Source organism: Epinephelus fuscoguttatus, linkage group LG22, assembly GCF_011397635.1.
Source record: "Epinephelus fuscoguttatus linkage group LG22, E.fuscoguttatus.final_Chr_v1".
NCBI lineage: Eukaryota > Metazoa > Chordata > Actinopteri > Perciformes > Serranidae > Epinephelus > Epinephelus fuscoguttatus.
In genome coordinates this window covers 35,818,976-35,839,368 of record NC_064773.1, presented here as the reverse complement: position 1 = coordinate 35,839,368, position 20,393 = coordinate 35,818,976, and the positions used below count along the sequence as shown (strand labels likewise).

General features: G+C 39.7%; 1 protein-coding gene and 1 long non-coding RNA gene across 16 annotated transcripts in view; both read left to right on the top strand.

Annotated features, from left to right (window-relative positions):
• Positions 1–1,406: 1,406 nt before the first annotated feature.
• On the top strand, positions 1,407–5,686 carry LOC125883039 (uncharacterized). Its single transcript, XR_007448440.1, has 3 exons — positions 1,407–2,919; positions 3,095–3,233; positions 3,365–5,686. It is a non-coding gene; the product is annotated as an uncharacterized LOC125883039 (long non-coding RNA).
• Positions 5,687–20,123: 14,437 nt separating this feature from the next.
• Positions 20,124–20,393, top strand: part of LOC125882978 (pleckstrin homology domain-containing family A member 5-like) — a 603,488-nt gene continuing 603,218 nt past the window's right edge. For 4 of the 15 annotated variants that reach the window (XM_049567036.1, XM_049567042.1, XM_049567037.1 and 1 more), the window contains exon 1: positions 20,124–20,328. In XM_049567036.1, coding sequence (XP_049422993.1) covers positions 20,237–20,328 — 92 coding nt within the window. In that variant the 5' untranslated portion in view covers positions 20,124–20,236. The remainder of the gene's footprint in view (positions 20,329–20,393) is intronic. The other 11 variants (XM_049567051.1, XM_049567039.1, XM_049567050.1 and 8 more) reach the window with 6 other exon arrangements.

Here is a 20,393-nt window from a genome sequence, read left to right as displayed (position 1 = left end):
GGTTAGGGCATTTGATCAGGATGCCTCCTGGGTGGGGTTCCGGGTAGGAGGCCCCGAGACAGACCCAGAACAGACTGGAGGGATTACATATCTCATCTGTCCTGGGAACGCCTTGGGTTCCCTCAGGAGGAGCTGGAAAGCGTTGCTGGGGAGAGAGATGTCTGGAGTGCTTTACTCGGCCTGCTGCCCCTGCGACCCAGCCCCGGATAAGCAGATGTAAATGAATGGATGGATGGATGCTCTGTATGAAACTGTTTCATCTTAAATACATTTTTAAGATGCATGTTTTGATTTTATTGAGTGATCAATGCTTGCCGGTTCAATCCCGGGCGTGGGAGCCCTTCTGTGCGGAGTTTGCATGTTCTCCCCGTGTCAGCGTGGGTTCTCTCCGGGCACTCCGGCTTCCTCCCACAGTCCAAAGACATGCAGACTGGGGACTAGGTTAATTGGTAACTCTAAATTGTCCGTAGGTGTGAATGTGAGCGTGAATGGTTGTTTGTCTCTATGTGTCAGCCCTGCGATAGTCTGGCGACCTGTCCAGGGTGTACCCTGCCTCTCGCCCGATGTCAGCTGGGATAGGCTCCAGCCCCCCCCCCGTGACCTTCAAGAGGATGAAGCGGTTAGAAGATGAATGAATGAATGAATGAATGAATGAATGAATGAATGAATGAATGAATGAGTGATCAATGCCTAATAATAATTGCACTTTGTTAAAAGTGAAGTGGTGATATTTGTAACCACTAAGACCCGCTGTTGCAATTTTGCAACGTTTCCAGAGATTCCTCAAAAAAAATAAAAAATGATGAAAGAATTTTTTTCTGGATCAGAGGCTTACTAAAAACAGGTTAAAAAGGGAAAAAAAATCATAAAAAAAAAAAAATCAATGCTTGGGTTTCGTTTTCCTGTTGGACACAAGATGTCTCCTAAATAACTGTGAAGTTCATTCTCAGCATAAGTACAGTGTGTGGGGCCTTAGGTTTCAACATCACACTTCTGTAAATTGTATTGGACTAGGATTGACTTCCACACTATTTGTGATGTCAAATATTATGCTTGTAGGCCCGCTACAAAAATTCAACTTTCCACTTTCCAATTCTAGCAGATGAAGGTGAAAATGTCACAGTCTGCTTCTCTCCCTCACATACAGAAGACGAGAACGGCCATGTATTTTTTTTTTTTGTGCACTTTTACCTCGTGATAACGACTTATTATTTCGTTATCTCGATATAACAAAGATTGTTTTCTCGTGATAACGAATTAATTATCTCGTTATCTCGATATAACAAAGATTGTTTTCCCGTGATAATTGTCAAGTGCTGTGATTTCATGGCCCCGTAGGCTACTCGTTGTAGCCCACTCTTATAAGACCCAATAATAATAATAATAATAATAATAATAATAATAATAAGCTACTGTGGACCTATATGCCATGCCTTTTAATAAAATTACCAGAGGAGTTAGCTGAAAAGCAGGTCCACAGTAGCTTATTATTATTATTATTATTATTATTATTATTATTATTATTGGGTCTTATAAGAGTGGGCTACAATGTACCAGGCCATCAAATCACAGCATCCGCGGGGAGAGGACACGGAATTGTGTGCGCTTTTACGCACGCGGGTGTAGGTGATCACGGATATTTGATGTGGGAAAGATGTAGCCAGATGTATTACCTGTTTTAGATACGTGGCTGTCTGTCCGTCCATTCGTCCGTAGCACGAGTCATGTGCGCCACTTCACCACCGACCCGTGCGTAAAAGCGCAAACAGTCCCTCAGGAGGGACAGCCCTGCAGGCAGGGAGAGAGCAGCCCTCGCGAGCTTCTTTCTTCCTGAATGAGGAAATAATCGCCCCGGCATTTAATCGGACCCAGCGTTTAATACGCAAAATGGGGTCAAACCCCCAGCGGCTATTAGGTGCCTGGTGGCTATTTGCCGCTGGGCGACTATTTGGAAATATATTGTATGTGACAATAATCATATGTGTATAATAACAGTAGAAGTGTGACTAATGATAACAGCAGCAGTAGGAGGCATCTAGCAGGACCACGGCAGCTCTTATAGGCTGAAATCAAGACGATCACATTAACCAGTGCGTAATCATCAGACTTGACAATTATCATGGGAAAACAATCTTTGTTATGTCAAGATAACGAGATAATTAATTCTTTATCACGAGAAAACAATCTCTGTTATGTCGAGATAACGAAATAATTAATTTGTTATCATGAGATAATCTTTGTTATATCAAGATAATGAAATAATAAGTCGTTATCACGAGATAACAATGCACAAAAAAAAAAGAAATACGTGGCTGTTCTCCTCTTCCGTACTCACCTGATCCTGGAAAATTTCCATTCACCTGCACCCTGCAAGTCAGCACACACCCTCTTTGCCAGATTGTTCTTCAAACTCCATGCAAGACATTCCAGCACTCACCCTTGGTTTGCCTCTCCGGCACTTACCCTGCCTGTTCCTGACCTGCCTCCATCATCTCTGCCCTGGTAGTCACCTCAGCCTTCTGTCTGCGACTCTGATTCCTGTCTGCCACCTTCCTGATTCCCGTCTGCTTGGCTCTGGCTGCATGGTGCAACACCAGTCCTGCATCCCTCAGTTCTCCAAGTTCTGCTAGCTACTCTGAATTCACCTCACTACCAGCCTCAGGAGAGACCCCCCTGCACTACGGTACAGTCCACAACTCTCATACCGCTTTCAAGTATTCCCTGCCTGCTCTTGCCACATTCACTCACCGCTGGAACTTCAATCAAGTTAAACTTAAAGACCCCTGATGTTTGGAGAGAAAGTTGCTGGGAGATTTTTGGCAAAATGGCCCACTTACTTCAAACCTCGGGTCCTGGCAGGGTACAAAAACCTAAAATATTGAAGACCTTGTCTGCGCAGCCAAAAATCTGATTATTCTAGTAAGCATGGCTCATTCTCTTTAAAATATTTTTTTTTACTTACAATAATCTGAAAGGTTTAAATCTTGTCTCAGGCATAATCTGGATTTCTTTGCGGCTATTTTCAGTTGTAAATGTTTCTGACAAGCTGTCTTTTTTTTCTTTTTTTTTTTTTTGTTCTCATGTTTTCTTCCAGTTTGCCCCTAGGCTGGGACAGTGACCTGTCAAGCATTCCACTGATGGTTCACCTACTTCCCTGTACCTCAAAAGGCCACAAGAAGATTGCTAAAATCAGCTCATATGAAGCAGTCAGTCATGTTGTGAGATATCTAAGGGTATGCCATGTTTTAGTGTGCTTTTTATACCACTGTTATGATACTGCTTTTGTTGGGGGCACATTTGATTTTAGTAGCTAAATAGGCCATTTTAATGTTTTCTTATGGTTCCTCTTATGTTTATGTTGCAGATTGGGGCCAGTGTTGACACCTTCCTTTGAAGTTTGGATCCTGAACAGCCCTTCCTCCTGTGTGTTGGTGAACAAAGGGACAAGATCTAGAAGTTCTAGTTAACTACAAGGCCATCCCTTGTGAGGCGCAGACATCCCTGACAGCCTTTGACAAGCTCCTCAAGGCACATCAGTGTGAACTACCATGTATCCCTCAACAGCTCCTACACACACGTTTATCCAAATGACAGTATTCAACATGGACATGGGAAGTGCCAAGAAAAGTCTCAGAGTCAAGAAGCTCAGAGCAAGGCTGTCGCACACTTGATACTTGAGGTGATACATATACACAATACATATACATACGTTACGTTTGAAATGTGGACAACAAGGATTCATCATCATTTTGCACTTCTTCAGGGTTCAAGAAACACCATATTCATTTACACAGGGACACTGTTTCAGCAAATACTGTTGATGATGTGGGCACTCAAGAATATGATCAGCCTTCAACTTCACAAGCAGTCTGTAGAGACACTCCAGTGATCGCCCAGGCTTCTGTTGACAAGCATAATTTGTTGAACATGTGTTGTTCTGTTGTTGCACAGTTACAAGCACCAGGTGTTGCTGAGAGCACAGTACAAGCAATGGTAGAATCAATGGAAGAGCTTGTAAATGTTATTCACACACAAGCAAGAGAGGCGGTTCTCTCAGAGATCTCAGGAAATTGAGATACAGATTTGGAAAATAAGGTAGAAATTTGTTTTGACAATCTAGAAAATCCCTCTCAGTCTTGAACACAAAAGCAAAGTGTCAAAAGTTCTTTGAGGGAAAAGTGAGAAATAGATACCCCTGTAGAATACATTCTAGGGGTAAGATTTTATGTAAGCAGAGATCAAACAGCAGGTGTTTATAATCAGATTCCTGTAACAGATAAATTTGTGTATGTACCCATCTCGGGAACCCTGAAGTCAATGTTCAAGAACAGTGAGAGTTTCTTGCAGGCCAAACAACATAAAAAAGGTATTTTATGAAGATATGTGATGATAGGTGATAGGTGATAATCTAGGTTTACATGGACTATTTGGTTATGTTGAGTCTTTCAATGCAACGTATTGTTGTAGATTTTGTTTAACCACAAAGGAAGAGTCTCAGTCTGTCCTCACTGAAGACAACCCTGGCTTTATTTTTCGTACAAAATAAATCCATACAGAACATTGTGCAGCACTAAAAGAAGATCCTATGTTGCCATCAGCATCTGCTGTAAAAAAGACATGCTTTCTCAATACATTAAATTTTTTTCCACTCCTCCAATAACTACGCAGTTGACACTATGCATGATTTGCTTGAAGATAGTGCAGTATGAATTGAAACTTGTCTTTCAACACCTTGTCAATAGTAGGAGTATCTATCCTTGGAAACATTGTCACAGGGGATCCAAAGACCAAGTGGGTTTAAAATGGATGAGGGCATCAAAGATCTTCGATTAAATTCTATCCAGTCATGGTGTCTGCTCCCCCTATTTTTGATGATGTAGCTGAGAGAAATAACTGTTATTGGAACCCGCTCCTCCTCTTGATTCAGATAGTAAATATTGTATTTTTGCCAGTTGTCATTAATGGTAAGAAATATTATTTGAAGAATTTGATAAATGATCACCACAAGCTGTTCAAATCGTTGTTTCCTGAGAGAAGATTTATTCCAAAGCATCATTTTATGATACATTACCCAAGGTGTATTTGTAAAATAGGTCCGGTTTGAGGCCAAACATAATTTTTAGGAGATCTGTTAAGAATTTGAAAAATATTTCAAAAACATTAGTAAAATAACACAAGAGACAGTTAGTTTATCACTGGGAAAAAAAATATTTTCAGAGGTTTGAGTTTTGTCCAGTGAGGAAGGAAACTGTTGATTGGTTGGAGGGTAGTGAGACTTTAAGTTCAGTGTTAAATGTGAATGCATACTCTGATGTGTCAACTAATTGGGTAAAGAATTATGGAACTGAGTATCAAATTGATGAGTTTGTATCAGGACAAATATGAAAATTCCTGTTTTCGGAAGGGACAATAACATCATAATAAATGAAGGTCAGGCTTTTATTTTGACTTGTGGTGTTGAGACACTTTATTTTGATGAGCATTTTAATGCTTACTGTGTCGAGGAGAGAGCTGATTCATATTGTCATTTCTATTGAGGAGCTGATTTGTTACAGTCAATGTGACAAATAGTTTTCCCATGAGAAGGATGGAAAAACATACATATTGCCACATTGCCATATTGTGTGACCTGTGCTGTTTCAAGACTGATTGTCCATTGTTATTGTAAAGCAAATGCTTTGGTGTAAAGGATCATAATACAATTTTACTTGAACTACAAGCCTCTTTGTGTTACTGTCCTCTTTTCTTATTTTAAGACTTTGTGTTCATTCATAACTCTCTCTATCCCACTCCCACTGCCACTGCTTCCTTCAATTAGCTGACTATGGGTATTCACTCTTTTACTTATCCAATCAAACTTTGCCACGACCTCTCTCAGCCAATCAGGATGCCACTGCAAAATTTTAAATCCCTTCCCTGTTCAACTATGGATTCATCACCTTCCTTAAATCATATCATCTATAAGGAGTCTATTTACCAAAGATTATTCACATATCGAATTCCTATATGCAAATGTTAATAAATATTCTTTTTTTTTTTTTTTTTTTTTGAACTTTTTATTTAGAGTTTTTCAGTTAAACAGTGAACAACATCTGAGACAAGATCAGTGATGTATAGAAGATACAGACATGCCAAAAACAAGGAGGAGCAAATAGAATGCATCATGTCAGGGTCCATTTCCATTACTAAAAAAAAAAAAAAAAGAAACAAAAAACACACAGCCTCACCAGTCTCAATAAATTCATATTAATAAGTATTTTCCGACCATGCTCCACCTCCGATCAAAAAGGTCCATTTTCAACTGTAATGATGCAGTCATTCTTTCCATAAGATACACTTGTCTCAACCTCTGTTTCCATTCAGCCACGGTCGGTGATTTAACATTCTTCCAGTTTGCTGTTACATTTTTCTTGGCAACCAATAGTAAAATATGCAAAATATATCTTTGGTCAGCAGTGAAAAGGTTGACCGGTATAACACCAAGCAGGTAAAGCAGCATGCTTGAGGGGATTTCTCTTTTCATAATTTTCTCAATTTCGTTTTTAATATCTTTCCAATATTCAAAAATAACTGGACAGTCCCAGAATATGTGTGTATGATCACCTATTTTACCACATTGTCTCCAGCATAGAGCTGCTGAGGAATCTTTAACAAAATTTGAAACAGCCAAAGGGGTACGAAAAAATCTGATTTTGAATTTCCAGTCAAATTCTTTCCACTGCTGACTGCTGATACCTTTATGACTGCTGTTACAAAGTTTATCCCAAAGTTTGTCTTCTATTATAATATTAGATTCCAATTCCCATTTTCCCTTAATATTGTAGGTATTCTCACATAAGTCTGATGAAAGTCTTTTATAGAGATGAGAAACATGTTTACGTGATGGGAGACGTTTTTCCAAGATTTCAATAAAATATTGTTCTATACTATTTGGAGTTTTGCCAATTCGCTCTTTGTCTTTATGATTTGTAATATAGTGCCTAATTTGCAAATATCTATAAAAATCATTGGAGGGAAGGTCGAATTGTTCCCGAAGCTGGGTAAAGGATTTTAAGTGTGTTTCCTCAAATAATTGATTAAAGATAGTGAGACCTTTAGCCGCCCATCTCCTAAAACCATGATCTGAAACCGAAGGTGGAAAATCAATGTTGCCCCACTATGGGCATAGCTCTAGAGATAGACCCACTATCTCCAAACATCTTTTTAACTTCCCCCCAAATCTTTAAAGTATGTTTTATCCATTCGTTTCCAATCTTCATTTTGTTGACTTGCTTCAAATCCACAAAGGGTAGGATAGATAACAGTGCACCCTTAACTTCACCCTGTTCTATTTGAACCCACTTTGCCTCCTCGTCTCCACTTATCCAACCCACAATCGTTGCTAGCTGAGCTGCCCAGTAATAAAATTTCAAATTCGGCAATGCCAGACCTCCATTTTTCTTAGCCAAATTAAGTATTTTAAGTCTAATTCTGGGTCTCTTGTGTTGCCATATAAATTGAGAGATTAATTTGTTTAACATGTTAAAGGTGGAAATTGGAACTTTAATGGGTAGGGACTGAAATAAAAATAGGAGCCGGGGAAGCAGGTTCATCCGTACTGTTTCCACTCTTCCATACAGAGATAGGGGGAGGACTTCCCACCGAGTCAGATCACTCCTTATTTGTTTGATTAACTTATTATAGTTTGCTTCAAAAAGGTTTGTGGTTTGAGATGTTATAATAATTCCTAGATACCTAAACCCTACTTTAGACCAACGAAATGATACTATCTCGTTAAGTTGACTTGGCCACATCCCTGATATCATCATTGCCTCTGATTTATTTTGATTAATTTTATATCCAGAGATATCTCCATAATCTTTCAAGCACTGCATGAGTCGAGGTATTGTAGTATTAGGATGTTTTATAAAAAGCAGGATATCATCTGCAAAGAGGGAAATTTTGTGAGTTCTCCCCCCACCATCCTCAACCCCCTCAATCCGAGCATCCTGTCGTATGGCCTCCGCCAGAGGCTCAATGCTGAGAGCAAAGAGGACGGGGGAAAGAGAATCCCCCTGTCTTACTCCTCTCTCTACATCAAAGAACTCCGAGCAATGCCCATTTACTCTAATTTTCGATTTGGGGTTCTTGTATAACAACCGAAACCAACTAGCAAATTTTTCACCAAATCCCATCTCAATAAGTGTTTGTTCTAGAAATTGCCAATCTACCCGGTCAAATGCTTTCTCAGCGTCTAAGCTGAGAAGCATTGACGTTTGTGCACCTTTTGCCATAAGTGACTGTAAGTTTAACACTCTCCTTATATTATTTGTCCCATGGCGACCTGATATGAACCCTGTCTGATCTGGATTTATTAATTTTTTAATATATTTTTGTATTCTCGTTGCCAAAATAGATGTTAATATTTTGTAGTCCACACACAGAAGACTTATAGGACGATAACTAGAACACTGTGATGGATCTTTTCCTTCCTTGTGCAAGACTGTAATGATAGCCTCTGACCATGATTGTGGAGGATTTCCAGAATTTAGCGCATAGTTATATAGCCTGCATAATACAGGAGTAAGGTCATTAACAAACACTTTATAATATTCTCCGGAAAATCCATCCATGCCTGGTGATTTATTATTTTTAATTTAACTATTGTTTCTTTAATCTCTTCTTCTCTAATTGGTTCTACTAGTGCAGAGGCTTCATCAATGGTCAGTTTGGCCAACTTGAGATTTTAAAGAAATCCTTTATTTTTCTCCTTTTGATTCTTGTAATTGACCCTTATATAGTTGTTCAAAGTATTTAGCAAAGGCATCTGATATTGTTTTTGGGCTCGTTTTAACATCATTAGAATAAGGTTGTTTAATCTTAGGAACTATCCGACTCTTGTGCCTTCTGTAATTGAAATGATAATAACCTGCTTGCCTTATTTCCCAGTTCGTAGTATTTTCTATCAATAAACCTGAGGGCACCCTCTGCCTTATATGTTAATATTTCATCCAATTTGGTTCTGTTTTCTTTAAGTTTATCAAGCACTTCTTGTTTCCCATGCTGTTTATGTTCCCTTTCTAATCTCTTAATTTCAGTTTCTAATTCCACTTGTTTTTTAAGCCTGTCTTTTTTCAACCTTGAGCCTATAGATATTATTTTTCCCCTTATTGTGGCTTTTCCTGCATCCCACAAAATGGAGGGTGAGACGGTTCCATTATCATTCAGAGCAAAATATTCAGATATAGCCAACCTTATTTCTTCTCTGATTCTAGCATCTGTCAGCAATGAGACATTAATTCTCCAATATTTCATACATGGCTCCACCCAAGTCGAGTGCCATTATGACTGGGCTATGATCTGAAATGGTCATTGATTCAATCACGCATTTTTTAATCCGGTGTATGTCTTTTTTTGAAACTAAAGTGATCTAGCCGTGAATAACTCCCATGCACTTGTGACCAAAAGGTAAAATCTCTCTTGTTTGTATGAAAGTAGCGCCACGCATCAGTTAACCCTAATTCTTTCAACATGTTTGTTAAACTTTTAGACATTCTGGTTTGAGGTTTTGAGGATATTGGTAATTTATCTAATTTATTATTCAGTACGCAGTTAAAGTCCCCACCCATAATAAAAATACCTTCCCTATTGTCTGCTACCAGATGCGCAAGCTTTTTGAAAAAATAAGGGCAGTCCTCATTAGGTGCATAAGCATTCAAAATCGTTATTTTAAATCCAGCAATTGTCCCTATAACCATAACATAGCGGCCCTCTATATCCTGACAGACCTTTTCACAATGAAAATACACAGATCTACAGAATAATATAGCTACCCCTCTCTTTTGCATTTTCCATAAGAGCTGCTATAAACTTGATCCACCCACTCCCTTTTTAATTTTTCGTGTTCTATTTCTGTAAGATGTGTTTCTTGAAGTAAAGCTATAGAACAGTGCATTTTCTTCAAATGTCCCAGTATCTTTTTTCTTTTAATTGGGCTGTTTATTCCCTTTACATTATAGGTGATTAAATTAAGTAATGTCATCCCTGTACGTTAATTGTTTCATGCGACACAACCCTGTCTTTTTCTTTTTTTTTTCTTTCCCTTCCTTCTCTTTTCTCTTTCCCTCCTTTTTCCCTTTCTTCCCCTCCTTTCCTTGTTGTTATTAGCTCCAAACATATTGGACTAAACAAACTAAGGTTCATCACTTGTCTCAGGTAAAACAAAACATTAAGAACATAGAGAACATTAAGAACATAGAACAGAACTTCCACATTTCCAGCCAGACACAGAACATAATCCGTAACTATGTCTGACCCCCGGTGATAATGGGACAGAGAGTGGTGACCTGACCTCTCTGTGGGTGATAGCACACAATGAGCAATAATGACCAATATTACATTAACATGTAAGAAGGGTCTTAGTGAGTGTGAATCACTCATGTAAACATAAAGAGTCTTCCGTCAGAATATATCTTTTGTATTATTTAACATTTTGTGGCAACTTAAGGGTTTTTATCAAGCTTTAACAGCCTACAATCATTGTCCATATATATTCAACTATGTAGCTTTAATAACCTCGAGTCTCCAGTCAGTAAAGTGGTTTTAAATATCTTATACCTTGTTCAAACTATTCTTCGTCCTCCTCCTCCTCCTCCATCATGGCGTTCAGATCCGATGCTGCCAACATGTTGTTTCTCTTCCTCTTTGCGCTAATGGTCCATCCTTCAGTCAGTCTCTCCTCAATGCGCTCCTTCTCTCCACACTGCACCTGGACTCCCAACTCCCTCAGAATGTCAGCGGCGCTCGTCAGCGTGGGGAAAGTCTTTTCTCCCGAGTCCATCTTAAGCTTCAGTCGCGCTGGATAAAGGCACTTTGCCTGAATGCCTTTTTGCTTTAACTGCTTGATGACTGCATGAACTTTAACTCGCTTCTTTTGTAGCTCAGGAGAATAATCTTGATCAAAGAAAATCCTCTTGTCTTGAAACATCACCTGTCCTTGACTCCATGCTTGTTGCAAAACAATGTCCTTTACTGCAGCGTCCAGAAATCTCACGATGATCGATCGGGGGGGTGCTGCTGGGCTTGTCGGTCTGACCTGGAGTGCGCGGTGTGCTCTTTCGATTTTAATATCCAAGTCAGCTGGCAGTTTCAGCACTTTGGGCAGCAAGCCTTTCACAAACTCAACAACATCACCTTGCTCACTCATCTCTGGTATTTGGAATATTCGAATGTTATTTCTTCTCAGCCTGTTTTGTAGGTCGTCACATACATCTGTGAGTTGTTTATCACGTTGAAGAAGATATCGTAGCACGCGATGCTGCCTTGCGCCCGCATCTTCCACTCCACTCACTCTTCCTTCCAGCCCGCAAATCCTCTGCTGATGGTCACCAAGCTGCTCTTTAATGTCCGTCATAGCTTTTTCCAGTCGCTCAAGGGTCTGTGTAGTTTGTTTATGCCCCTGAGTATTTTCTTCACGAAGTTTTTTCATTTCCTCTATGAGCAGAGACTCGGTTTCGCACATCATGTGGCTAGTAGCATTTAAGCTAGCGCTGTCCGAGCTCGATGTTTTATCGCTTGTTTCTTTCAAAGTTCCCTGCTTTCCAGCTCCTTTGTTCCTCGAGGAGGAGGACATCTTGTTCAGATGCTCGTTTCTAATCTGAAGACCTTAAATATCTATGGTTGTCACTGTTTTCCAAGTTTTTCTGACGGAGCTTCGTCTCTAACCTGTTGTTCTACTCATGACGTCACCGGAAGTCCATAAATATTCTTTTTACTATAAAAACGTCTCTCCTGATTGAATTTTACTCTATGTAGTGTGGACCAATATAGACACTTTCAAAGTGTTGGATTAGCACTGCTGATTTTGCTGTGTAGTATGTGAATTAGTATTTGTCTTTCAAACAAGGTTAGATGACATGTACCTACGATTGTTAAGGCCCAGACACACCAAACCGACATCAAAGAACTTGCAGCGATATAGGCCGACTGTACCGGTGTCTCGGGCAGAAAGTTGCACATGAACACACCGCAAAGACTACAGCTGACGGGTGTCGGTGGCTTAGTGGTAGAGTAGGCGCCCCATGTACAAGGCTGTTGCCGCAGCGGCCTGCGTTCGAATCCAGCTTGTGGCCCTTTGCTGCATGTCATCCCACCTCTCTCTCTCTCACACTTACCTGTCCTGTCCATTAAAGGCAAAATGGCTAAAAAAAATATCTTTAAAAAAAGACTACAGCCAACTAGAACGTGCCAAACCGGAAGACTGACAGGATGAACTCTACACTTGTTAGCCAATTAGCACATTAACAAGACAAACAGATATCAAAAGAGCAAAAGCTATGTATTGTGTGCTACTATTTCTGCTAAGGAGCTCAACAGCTAAAAAAATTTATCTTACCTAATAAAAGTTTGTTTAGATTCTATGCCCTCTTGACTATAGCTCTTTGTTTACTTTCCTCACTTCTGTTTCTCTTCTCTGCGCTGAACTGCCAATCAGAGTGATTTCATTCACTGATGGGCTCTGTCGTCTCCACTGCTGATTCATCATTCATGCTCATTCATCATGCTGAATTGGCAGAAAAAAGCAGGCAAGGGACGACAAGTACCAATGGTACAGGACACACCGCAAAAACTAAGGCAACAGACGCTCACACACGGCCTGATATTGACTGAGGAGTGACTGTCAGCTTGGTGTGTCAGGGCCTTCAGTGAAATGAAGAGAAAGCTCTTGTGGAGTGGGTTCATGGTAAAGGTCAATAGATTGCCAGGCAAAGTAAAGGGGATATTGGAATGCATGTAGAATATAAGAGAGCTGCTTAATGACCTTCGACCAATAACATCATATGCATGTGCAGAGCCTAAAGGTGTGATAGCAGTTGCCACATTGATTCGTTGTATCCCATGAACAGTAGTTTGTATTTGCCAATAGGAATTATATATAGGATTTTATACTGAATGAGTTGAATTGTTGTATTTCATGTCAAATAAAATATATTTTATTCATGAGATTGGTATCCATTTGCATTACAATAGAGGACACCCATTCATGAGAACTGGGACTAATGTCTTGCCAAAAAAGAAAAAAAAATCCTTTTCAATTATATCTAATCAACACACAAATCCTATTTCTGAGGAGAAGCGTTATTTTTAAAGGATTTATTTACAATTAATAAATATGATTTCTAAAATAGTTTCTTCTGCTTTCATTTTTTAAACCTCTAAGTATGCCATGTCACAGCTTCAAAGAATTAAAGAAATGTGTTAACAGTGCATATTGATAACATCCATGTTAAAAAAAAATACTGCTAGAATCATCATTGGTTTAAAATATATATTTCTTGAAATGAAATTGTTGGCCCTTTAAAGATTTGTCTCAGATTTTTGTCAACTCTGTCAGATTTCTACAAAAACATCCTTTAGTCAAGTATACAGGGGATTAGTTACATCACAAGGACTCCTGTCTCACCTCCTGGTTTCCAAAAAGGTGTGAATGCTGCTCAGGTACTGGTAAACTTTCTATTTTTTGATAAATACATTAAATAATATTGCTATTAGGTGTGTCTCAACCATAACAGGTCTACTGTGTAGCCCTTCTAAATCCAAACTACATAAGAATTATAGTTTAAAAATGAGTATTTTGATTGACATTGAGAGAACTCTAAGCAACTTTAAAAAACAAAATGGCTACTTACTATGACTGCTGTGAAAAATAATAAACATAGACATTTTTGCCAACTCTGTCAGATCTTACCTCTGACATCCATCATGTATGGTATTTAAGAAAAAATGAAATCACTGGGAGGTTGGCCCATTACAAGGTTTAACAGCAATAATTTTGATATCTTAAATTATATTTTGCCAGCATTAATGAATGTTGGGGAAAGAATAAATAAATTAGATTATGTCCCAACTCCTTGTCCCAAGATTTTGTCCTCAACAATGGTTGAGGATGAGGACAATCTGTAAATTTAACAAAAGCAATTTTCTGAAATGGAGCAGTTGTAATTGAAAGAAGTTGTAAGAGAATATCTTAAGGAAGAATGCTCTCCACCCCTCCAGTAGAGTTCCACTGACTTGGAGAATCTGTGACACTGAATCTCCTCTTGAGGCTCCTGGTGAAACAACACTTCAGTAAAAATACTTTGTTGGTTTTTAGGATATTTGTAGAAAAGCCATATCAAGGTCTCAACTGGTGTCATGATGGTTTTTATTTGTAGAAACACCATATCAAGGTCTCAGTTGGAGTTATGAGGAGAGATTGGTAACATTTTCCATACTTTTTCCCCTCATCTGTGGCAGCCAGTTGTGTTTCATACATAACTGAAAAATGGGCAATAGCAGGAAAAAAGAATAAAATAGGAATGAAGATGAGTATAGGGTGAGTATATAGGTGGCACGGTGGTGCAGTGGTTAGCATTGTCGCCTCACAGCAAAAGGGGGTTTCTGGTTCCAACCCAAGTTAGGGGGTTTAAACTCAGGGTAAATAATGAGATTTATTTAATAGTACTAATAAACCAAATGTGTGTATAGAACAACCAGGTTGATATATTCAATCTTAAATATTTTGTGTTGAGTGTACATGATAAACTGATTCACTGAACAAGACTGGCCTATGATTATTTTTGATGTGTTGTTAGATAGCTAACAAACAAACAAACTACAGCAGGGCTATTCAATTACTATTTCAACTGGGCCGCATTTCAAAACCAGATAATGTCGATGGGCCACATTTTTAGCAGCGAGCAACTGATCCACTTTTTTTTTTGCATACATATACAGTGGGTACAGAAAGTATTCAGACCCCTTTAAATTTTTCACTCTTTGTTTCATTGCAGCCATTTGCTAAAATCAAAAAAGTTCATTTTATTCCTCATGAATGTACACTCAGCACCCCATCTTGACAGAAAAAAACAGAAATGTAGAAATTTTTGCAAATTTATTAAAAAAGAAAAACTGAAATATCACATGGTCATAAGTATTCAGACCCTTTGCTGTGACACCCATATTTAACTCACATGCTGTCCATTTCTTCTGATCCTCCTTGAGATGGTTCTGCTCCTTCATTGGAGTCCAGCTGTGTTTAATTAAACTGATTGGACTTGATTAGGAAAGGCACACACCTGTCTATATAAGACCTTACAGCTCACAGTGCATGTCAGCGCAAATGAGAATCATGAGGTCGAAGGAACTGCCCAAGGAGCTCAGAGACAGAATTGTGGCAAGGCACAGATCTGGCCAGGGTTACAAAAGAATTTCTGCAGCACTCAAGGTTCCTAAGAGCACCGTGGCCTCCATAATCCTTAAATGGAAGAAGTTTGGGACGACCAGAACTCTTCCTAGACCTGGCCGTCCAGCCAAACTGAGCAATCGTGGGAGAAGAGCCTTGGTGAGAGAGGTAAAGAAGAACCCAAAGATTACTGTGGCTGAACTCCAGAGATGCAGTAGGGAGATGGGAGAAAGTTCCACAAAGTCAACTATCACTGCAGCCCTCCCCCAGTCGGGGCTTTATGGCAGAGTGGCCCGACGGAAGCCTCTCCTCAGTGCAAGACATATGAAAGCCCGCATAGAGTTTGCCAAAAAACACATGAAGGACTCCCAGACTATGAGAAATAAGATTCTCTGGTCTGATGAGAGCAAGATTGAACTTTTTGGCGTTAATTCTAAGCGGTATGTGTGGAGAAAACCAGGCACTGCTCATCACCTGCGCGATACAGTCCCAACAGTGAAACATGGTGGTGGCAGCATCATGCTATGGGGTGTTTTTCAGCTGCAGGGACAGGACGACTGGTTGCAATTGAAGGAAAGATGAATGCGGCCAAGTACAGAGATATCCTGGAAGAAAACCTCTTCCAAAGTAATCAGGACCTCAGACTGGGCTGAAGGTTCACCTTCCAACAAGACAATGACCCTAAGCACACAGCTAAAATGACAAAGGAGTGGCTTCGGAACAACTCTGTGACCATTCTTGACTGGCCCAGCCAGAGCCCTGACCTAAACCCAATTGAGCATCTCTGGAGAGACCTGAAAATGGCTGTCCACCAACATTCACCATCCAATCTGACAGAACTGGAGAGGATCTGCAAGGAAGAATGGCAGAGGATCCCCAAATCCAGGTGTGAAAAACTTGTTGCATCATTCCCAAGAAGACTCATGGCTGTACTAGCTCAAAAGGGTGCTTCTACTCAATACTGAGCAAAGGGTCTGAATACTTATGACCATGTGATATTTCAGTTTTTCTTTTTTAATAAATTTGCAAAGATTTCTACATTTCTGTTTTTTTCTGTCAAGATGGGGTGCTGAGTGTACATTCATGAGGAATAAAATGAACTTTTTTGATTTTAGCAAATGGCTGCAATGAAACAAAGAGTGAAAAATTTAAAGGGGTCTGAATACTTTCCGTACCCATTGTATATATTTATATACAGGCATGGCCCTCCTCAACATAATGCAGAAACAGACTAAAAAAGAGCTATCAATGCACAGAAGCATAATACGTGACATTAACAGTATCTAATAGGGATGTAACGATATGGAAAATTTGATATCTCGATTATAGTGACCAAATTATCACGATAAATGATAATATTGTGATTTTTTTTTTAAGATACATTGAAATAACTTCACTAAATCTTGTAACTTCCTTATCATACTAAAATGTTAACAGCCAAAATCTTGTATTAAAACGAAACTTTCACATTAAAGGGGCAAGGGATTGGCACAGCAACAGAAAATTTTATTTTAAATTAACAAAATATGTAAACACATTACAGGAGCAAAGCTTATTTGTCTGGTGCATTTTAACAGTCAGCAAAATATGTAAACAATTTATATATTAATTATTTATTTATTAGCACAAGAGGAAAAATATATATAAAACAAAACAATGCAAGAGTAGAACAAAAGACATACAATATATAGAATAGATATCACAAATGTGCAGGAGAAACCAAAAAAACCCTAAGGGCAATGGTCATCATTACACAGAATAATTCACACATTAGAAGTGTGCATGTGAGTCAGAGGATCACCTGTATGAGAAAAGGAGTGCATGCTCTCAGTCAAAGGTTAACACGGCAGTGTTTTATGTAGTTTCCTTGAGCTTATGTCGAGAAAGCATAACTGGCCGTCTATATCGATTCTAGCTCGCCATACAATAACCATAATCACAGTGATTCAGTCATAGTTGATCTCAATTAGCGTTACGTTACGTCGGTTTATATTCTGTCGGCTCCACTCAGTGTTTACAGCTCTGTTTCGTTTTGAAACACTTAATGTTAGCAACATAGCTGATAATACGGCTATTAGCTAATCAGCTAGTATTAGCTCCTAAGTGTCTTAAACGAAAACAGAAAACCTAGTCACCGTTTAGGAGGACAGATACGGCTCAAATGTGCCGTATACGTTGAGAGTTACACATTATGACAATCTCAGTAAAACCGAAGTCCCTCACACAATAACTGACGTTTGCATGGCATAACTTGCATTGGCTGTAAAGCTGTGGATGATGATGTCACAGAGATGAGCCAGCAGATTTGTAGTGTTGCTACCCTTCACAGTAACTTTCTTTCTGCATGTTCTGCACACAGGATAGTTGTCCTCCACCAGCTGCCCTTGGCATTCTTCAGAAACCCAAAGTACGCCCAGACCTCAAACTTTGTGCGTTTAGTTGGGGGGGGGAAATGTCCTGAGTGCCGCTTCCGCCATGTTTTCATTCTTTGTGTTTACACATGCTACGCATTCACGCAGCGCCTGCATCGCGAGACTTGAATGAGGCTGTTATTACATATCCTGATAATCCACCGCGATAATGCAATTAATTTAAACATAAACGGTCATTCTTACGGTGTAAAAATTAACCTAACCGAAATTTACTGTAATATCGGTAATCGTTACATCCCTATTACTGATCCATTAGAAAGAAAGCTAGCTGGACATCGGTTTTGAGGCCTCTTTGGTCACAGAGCTGCCTCAATCAATGCCCCTGACTGAGGTTTACTCTTGTTTTTCCTCTTCTTTTATCACTCTGTTTGCTCTTCTTTGCCTCCTCAGACAGAGGAGCTCGTTTTCTTTTGCTAGGCTGTTTTTCACTTGTCTCCAAACTTTGTCCGTTTGCCATTGTGCTTGTGACTCAACTATCTCATGCCCAACTCCTCATAAGGACCAGCTCCAGTCCCTGATTGGCTGACCGACCAGTTTCGCAATACATGATGCGTTTCCTGCCGTAAAGTAGATTTTTTCTGCGAAATTTCAGCACCGGTGGCAGAAGCTTATTACAAAGATTGCAAAGTCACTAAGTAACCTATGTAAACGCTGATAGTCTGATTTTACTGTGGCCACTACCCTGTGCAACCCACATTATTTTCATAATGATATATTTAGGAAAAAATGCTATCTGTTGCCTCTTTAAGTCTCGTTTCCTCCAAACCCTTCAGGATGGTACCTTTGGAACCAAAAGTATCCCTTCAGATATGGTACCTAGACCCTAGGTCTGTTTACCATTTTCACCGCAAACAGTACTTTTAAATGTGGGCGAGGTTGTTGTCACTCAATGCTCCATCCAGCACTCGCTGTACTTCCTCATCACCAGTGACATAGATGGAAGTATGCACCTCATTTATCTTCCACAGAATGAGGATGTACACTGACATTTTCAGAGCAAAACAGGACAGATGGATATTTTAAATATCCATGGGATATTTAAAAATAGCAGATCTGTGCATTTGGTCCTTCTCAGGCAAGCACACGTGTTGCCGTAGCTCACAGGAACGATGCTCTGTGACACTTTTTTTTTTCTTTTTTCAAATGAGGATTAGAACAAATGCAGTTTGTATAAATCTGGGTGAAATTAATATATATATTCTAAAGGCTTGAAGATCCACTCATTACTAAAAGCGTATGTCATCAGAGAGAGACAATAAAACTAATGGAATGGTCAAAGCTGAAATTTAAGCTGTGTTGATGGATTCATGTCATCAACTCATGCATTGAGTAACATTACAAGTAAAACGCTCCACCTTAAAAGTTGCCAGCAGTCGACCCAGTGAATCAAGTAATTTCTTTCTTAGACTACAGCTGCTGTGAGAGGCAGCAAAACATCCTTTTATTTTATACTTATAGTTTACTAAAATATGTAAGACTTGCAACGGTGTTAATAATGGTTACATAAGCTTCAAAACCTGCCTCAGCCCCGGGCAAGAGTGACCGGGCCTCCACTGACCAATCAACAGACTGCAGTGTTTCTAGCCCACCTTTAAGTACCAGATCTGTGTGATAGGTACCCTAACAGTGGGGGGGCCAAATATGGGGACGGTAAGGAATGTTTTCATTGGTACCATCCACAACCAAAAATCCCAAAATGCTTACTTAAATGAATCCTTCTGGACTGCTTGGTGGAGAGGGGGCTTAACAGCCTGCCCTGGACCACCACTGATTTCTCCGAGCAGCTAAACTTCACCTTAGTACATGGGCCCCTGTCAGTGTCTGGGCCGTGGCACTCTTCACTGGTTGCACTGTGATATTTACACCATTGGCATGCAGTGCTGTAGCATGTGTTAAACTAAATTAAACTCTCCCCTTTTGTACCTTTTGCCACTCCCACTGCAGGTGCAGCTAGTTGTTAGCTCCTGCAAGAGGAAGCCAGCAGAACAACATAGGAAGCCAGACGGGTGGGTCGTCACACATACACACTGTAAACCCGCTATGTTCAAAGAAGAGAAAGAAACACAAAACTTTATACTCTTACCATCTTTACATATACAAACACATATGCTGTACATAACCACCTGCCGTTTTTTGAGAAACATATACATACAGCTCATAATGTTGTTCCTCATCATTTTTAAACCCATTTCTTTTAGCATTTTATCATGAACGTGTCTCTGCATTTTAATTACTCACATTTTTATTCAGTCTTGATTTAATTTTAATTGATATTGAATATTGTTTACTGTATACTGATTGATTTATTGGTTGACTGATTATGAACTGCAAAGCCACTCTGACAGCGCATGCAGGAATCACACTTATAGTGAACGTTAATTTTGGCCAATTTAGTCTCCCACCCATGCGGACATTTGCCAAAAAATACCCCATCGCCTGCCCTCACTTGGCAGAAAACCATTACTCGTGTCTTTATCCCTTAGGCGCGCTCCCGTCTCATGCAGGCGCGCGAGAGGGATTGTGCGTGCGCGCGCTTGGCACGGCGCCGCGCACTCCAGCCACTGTGTATAGTAACCCAGAGCAGTGGAGCTCTCAGCTAGACATGGCGGCCGATCCTAAGCCGGACTGGCTCTCCAGCCTTCCCTCTTCTTGGAGTTATGGGGTGACTCGGGATGGACGCATATTCTTCATCAAGTAAATATCACGCGGACACACGGATTTATGGATACGCACTGCTTAATACTCCAACGTATTTTTCC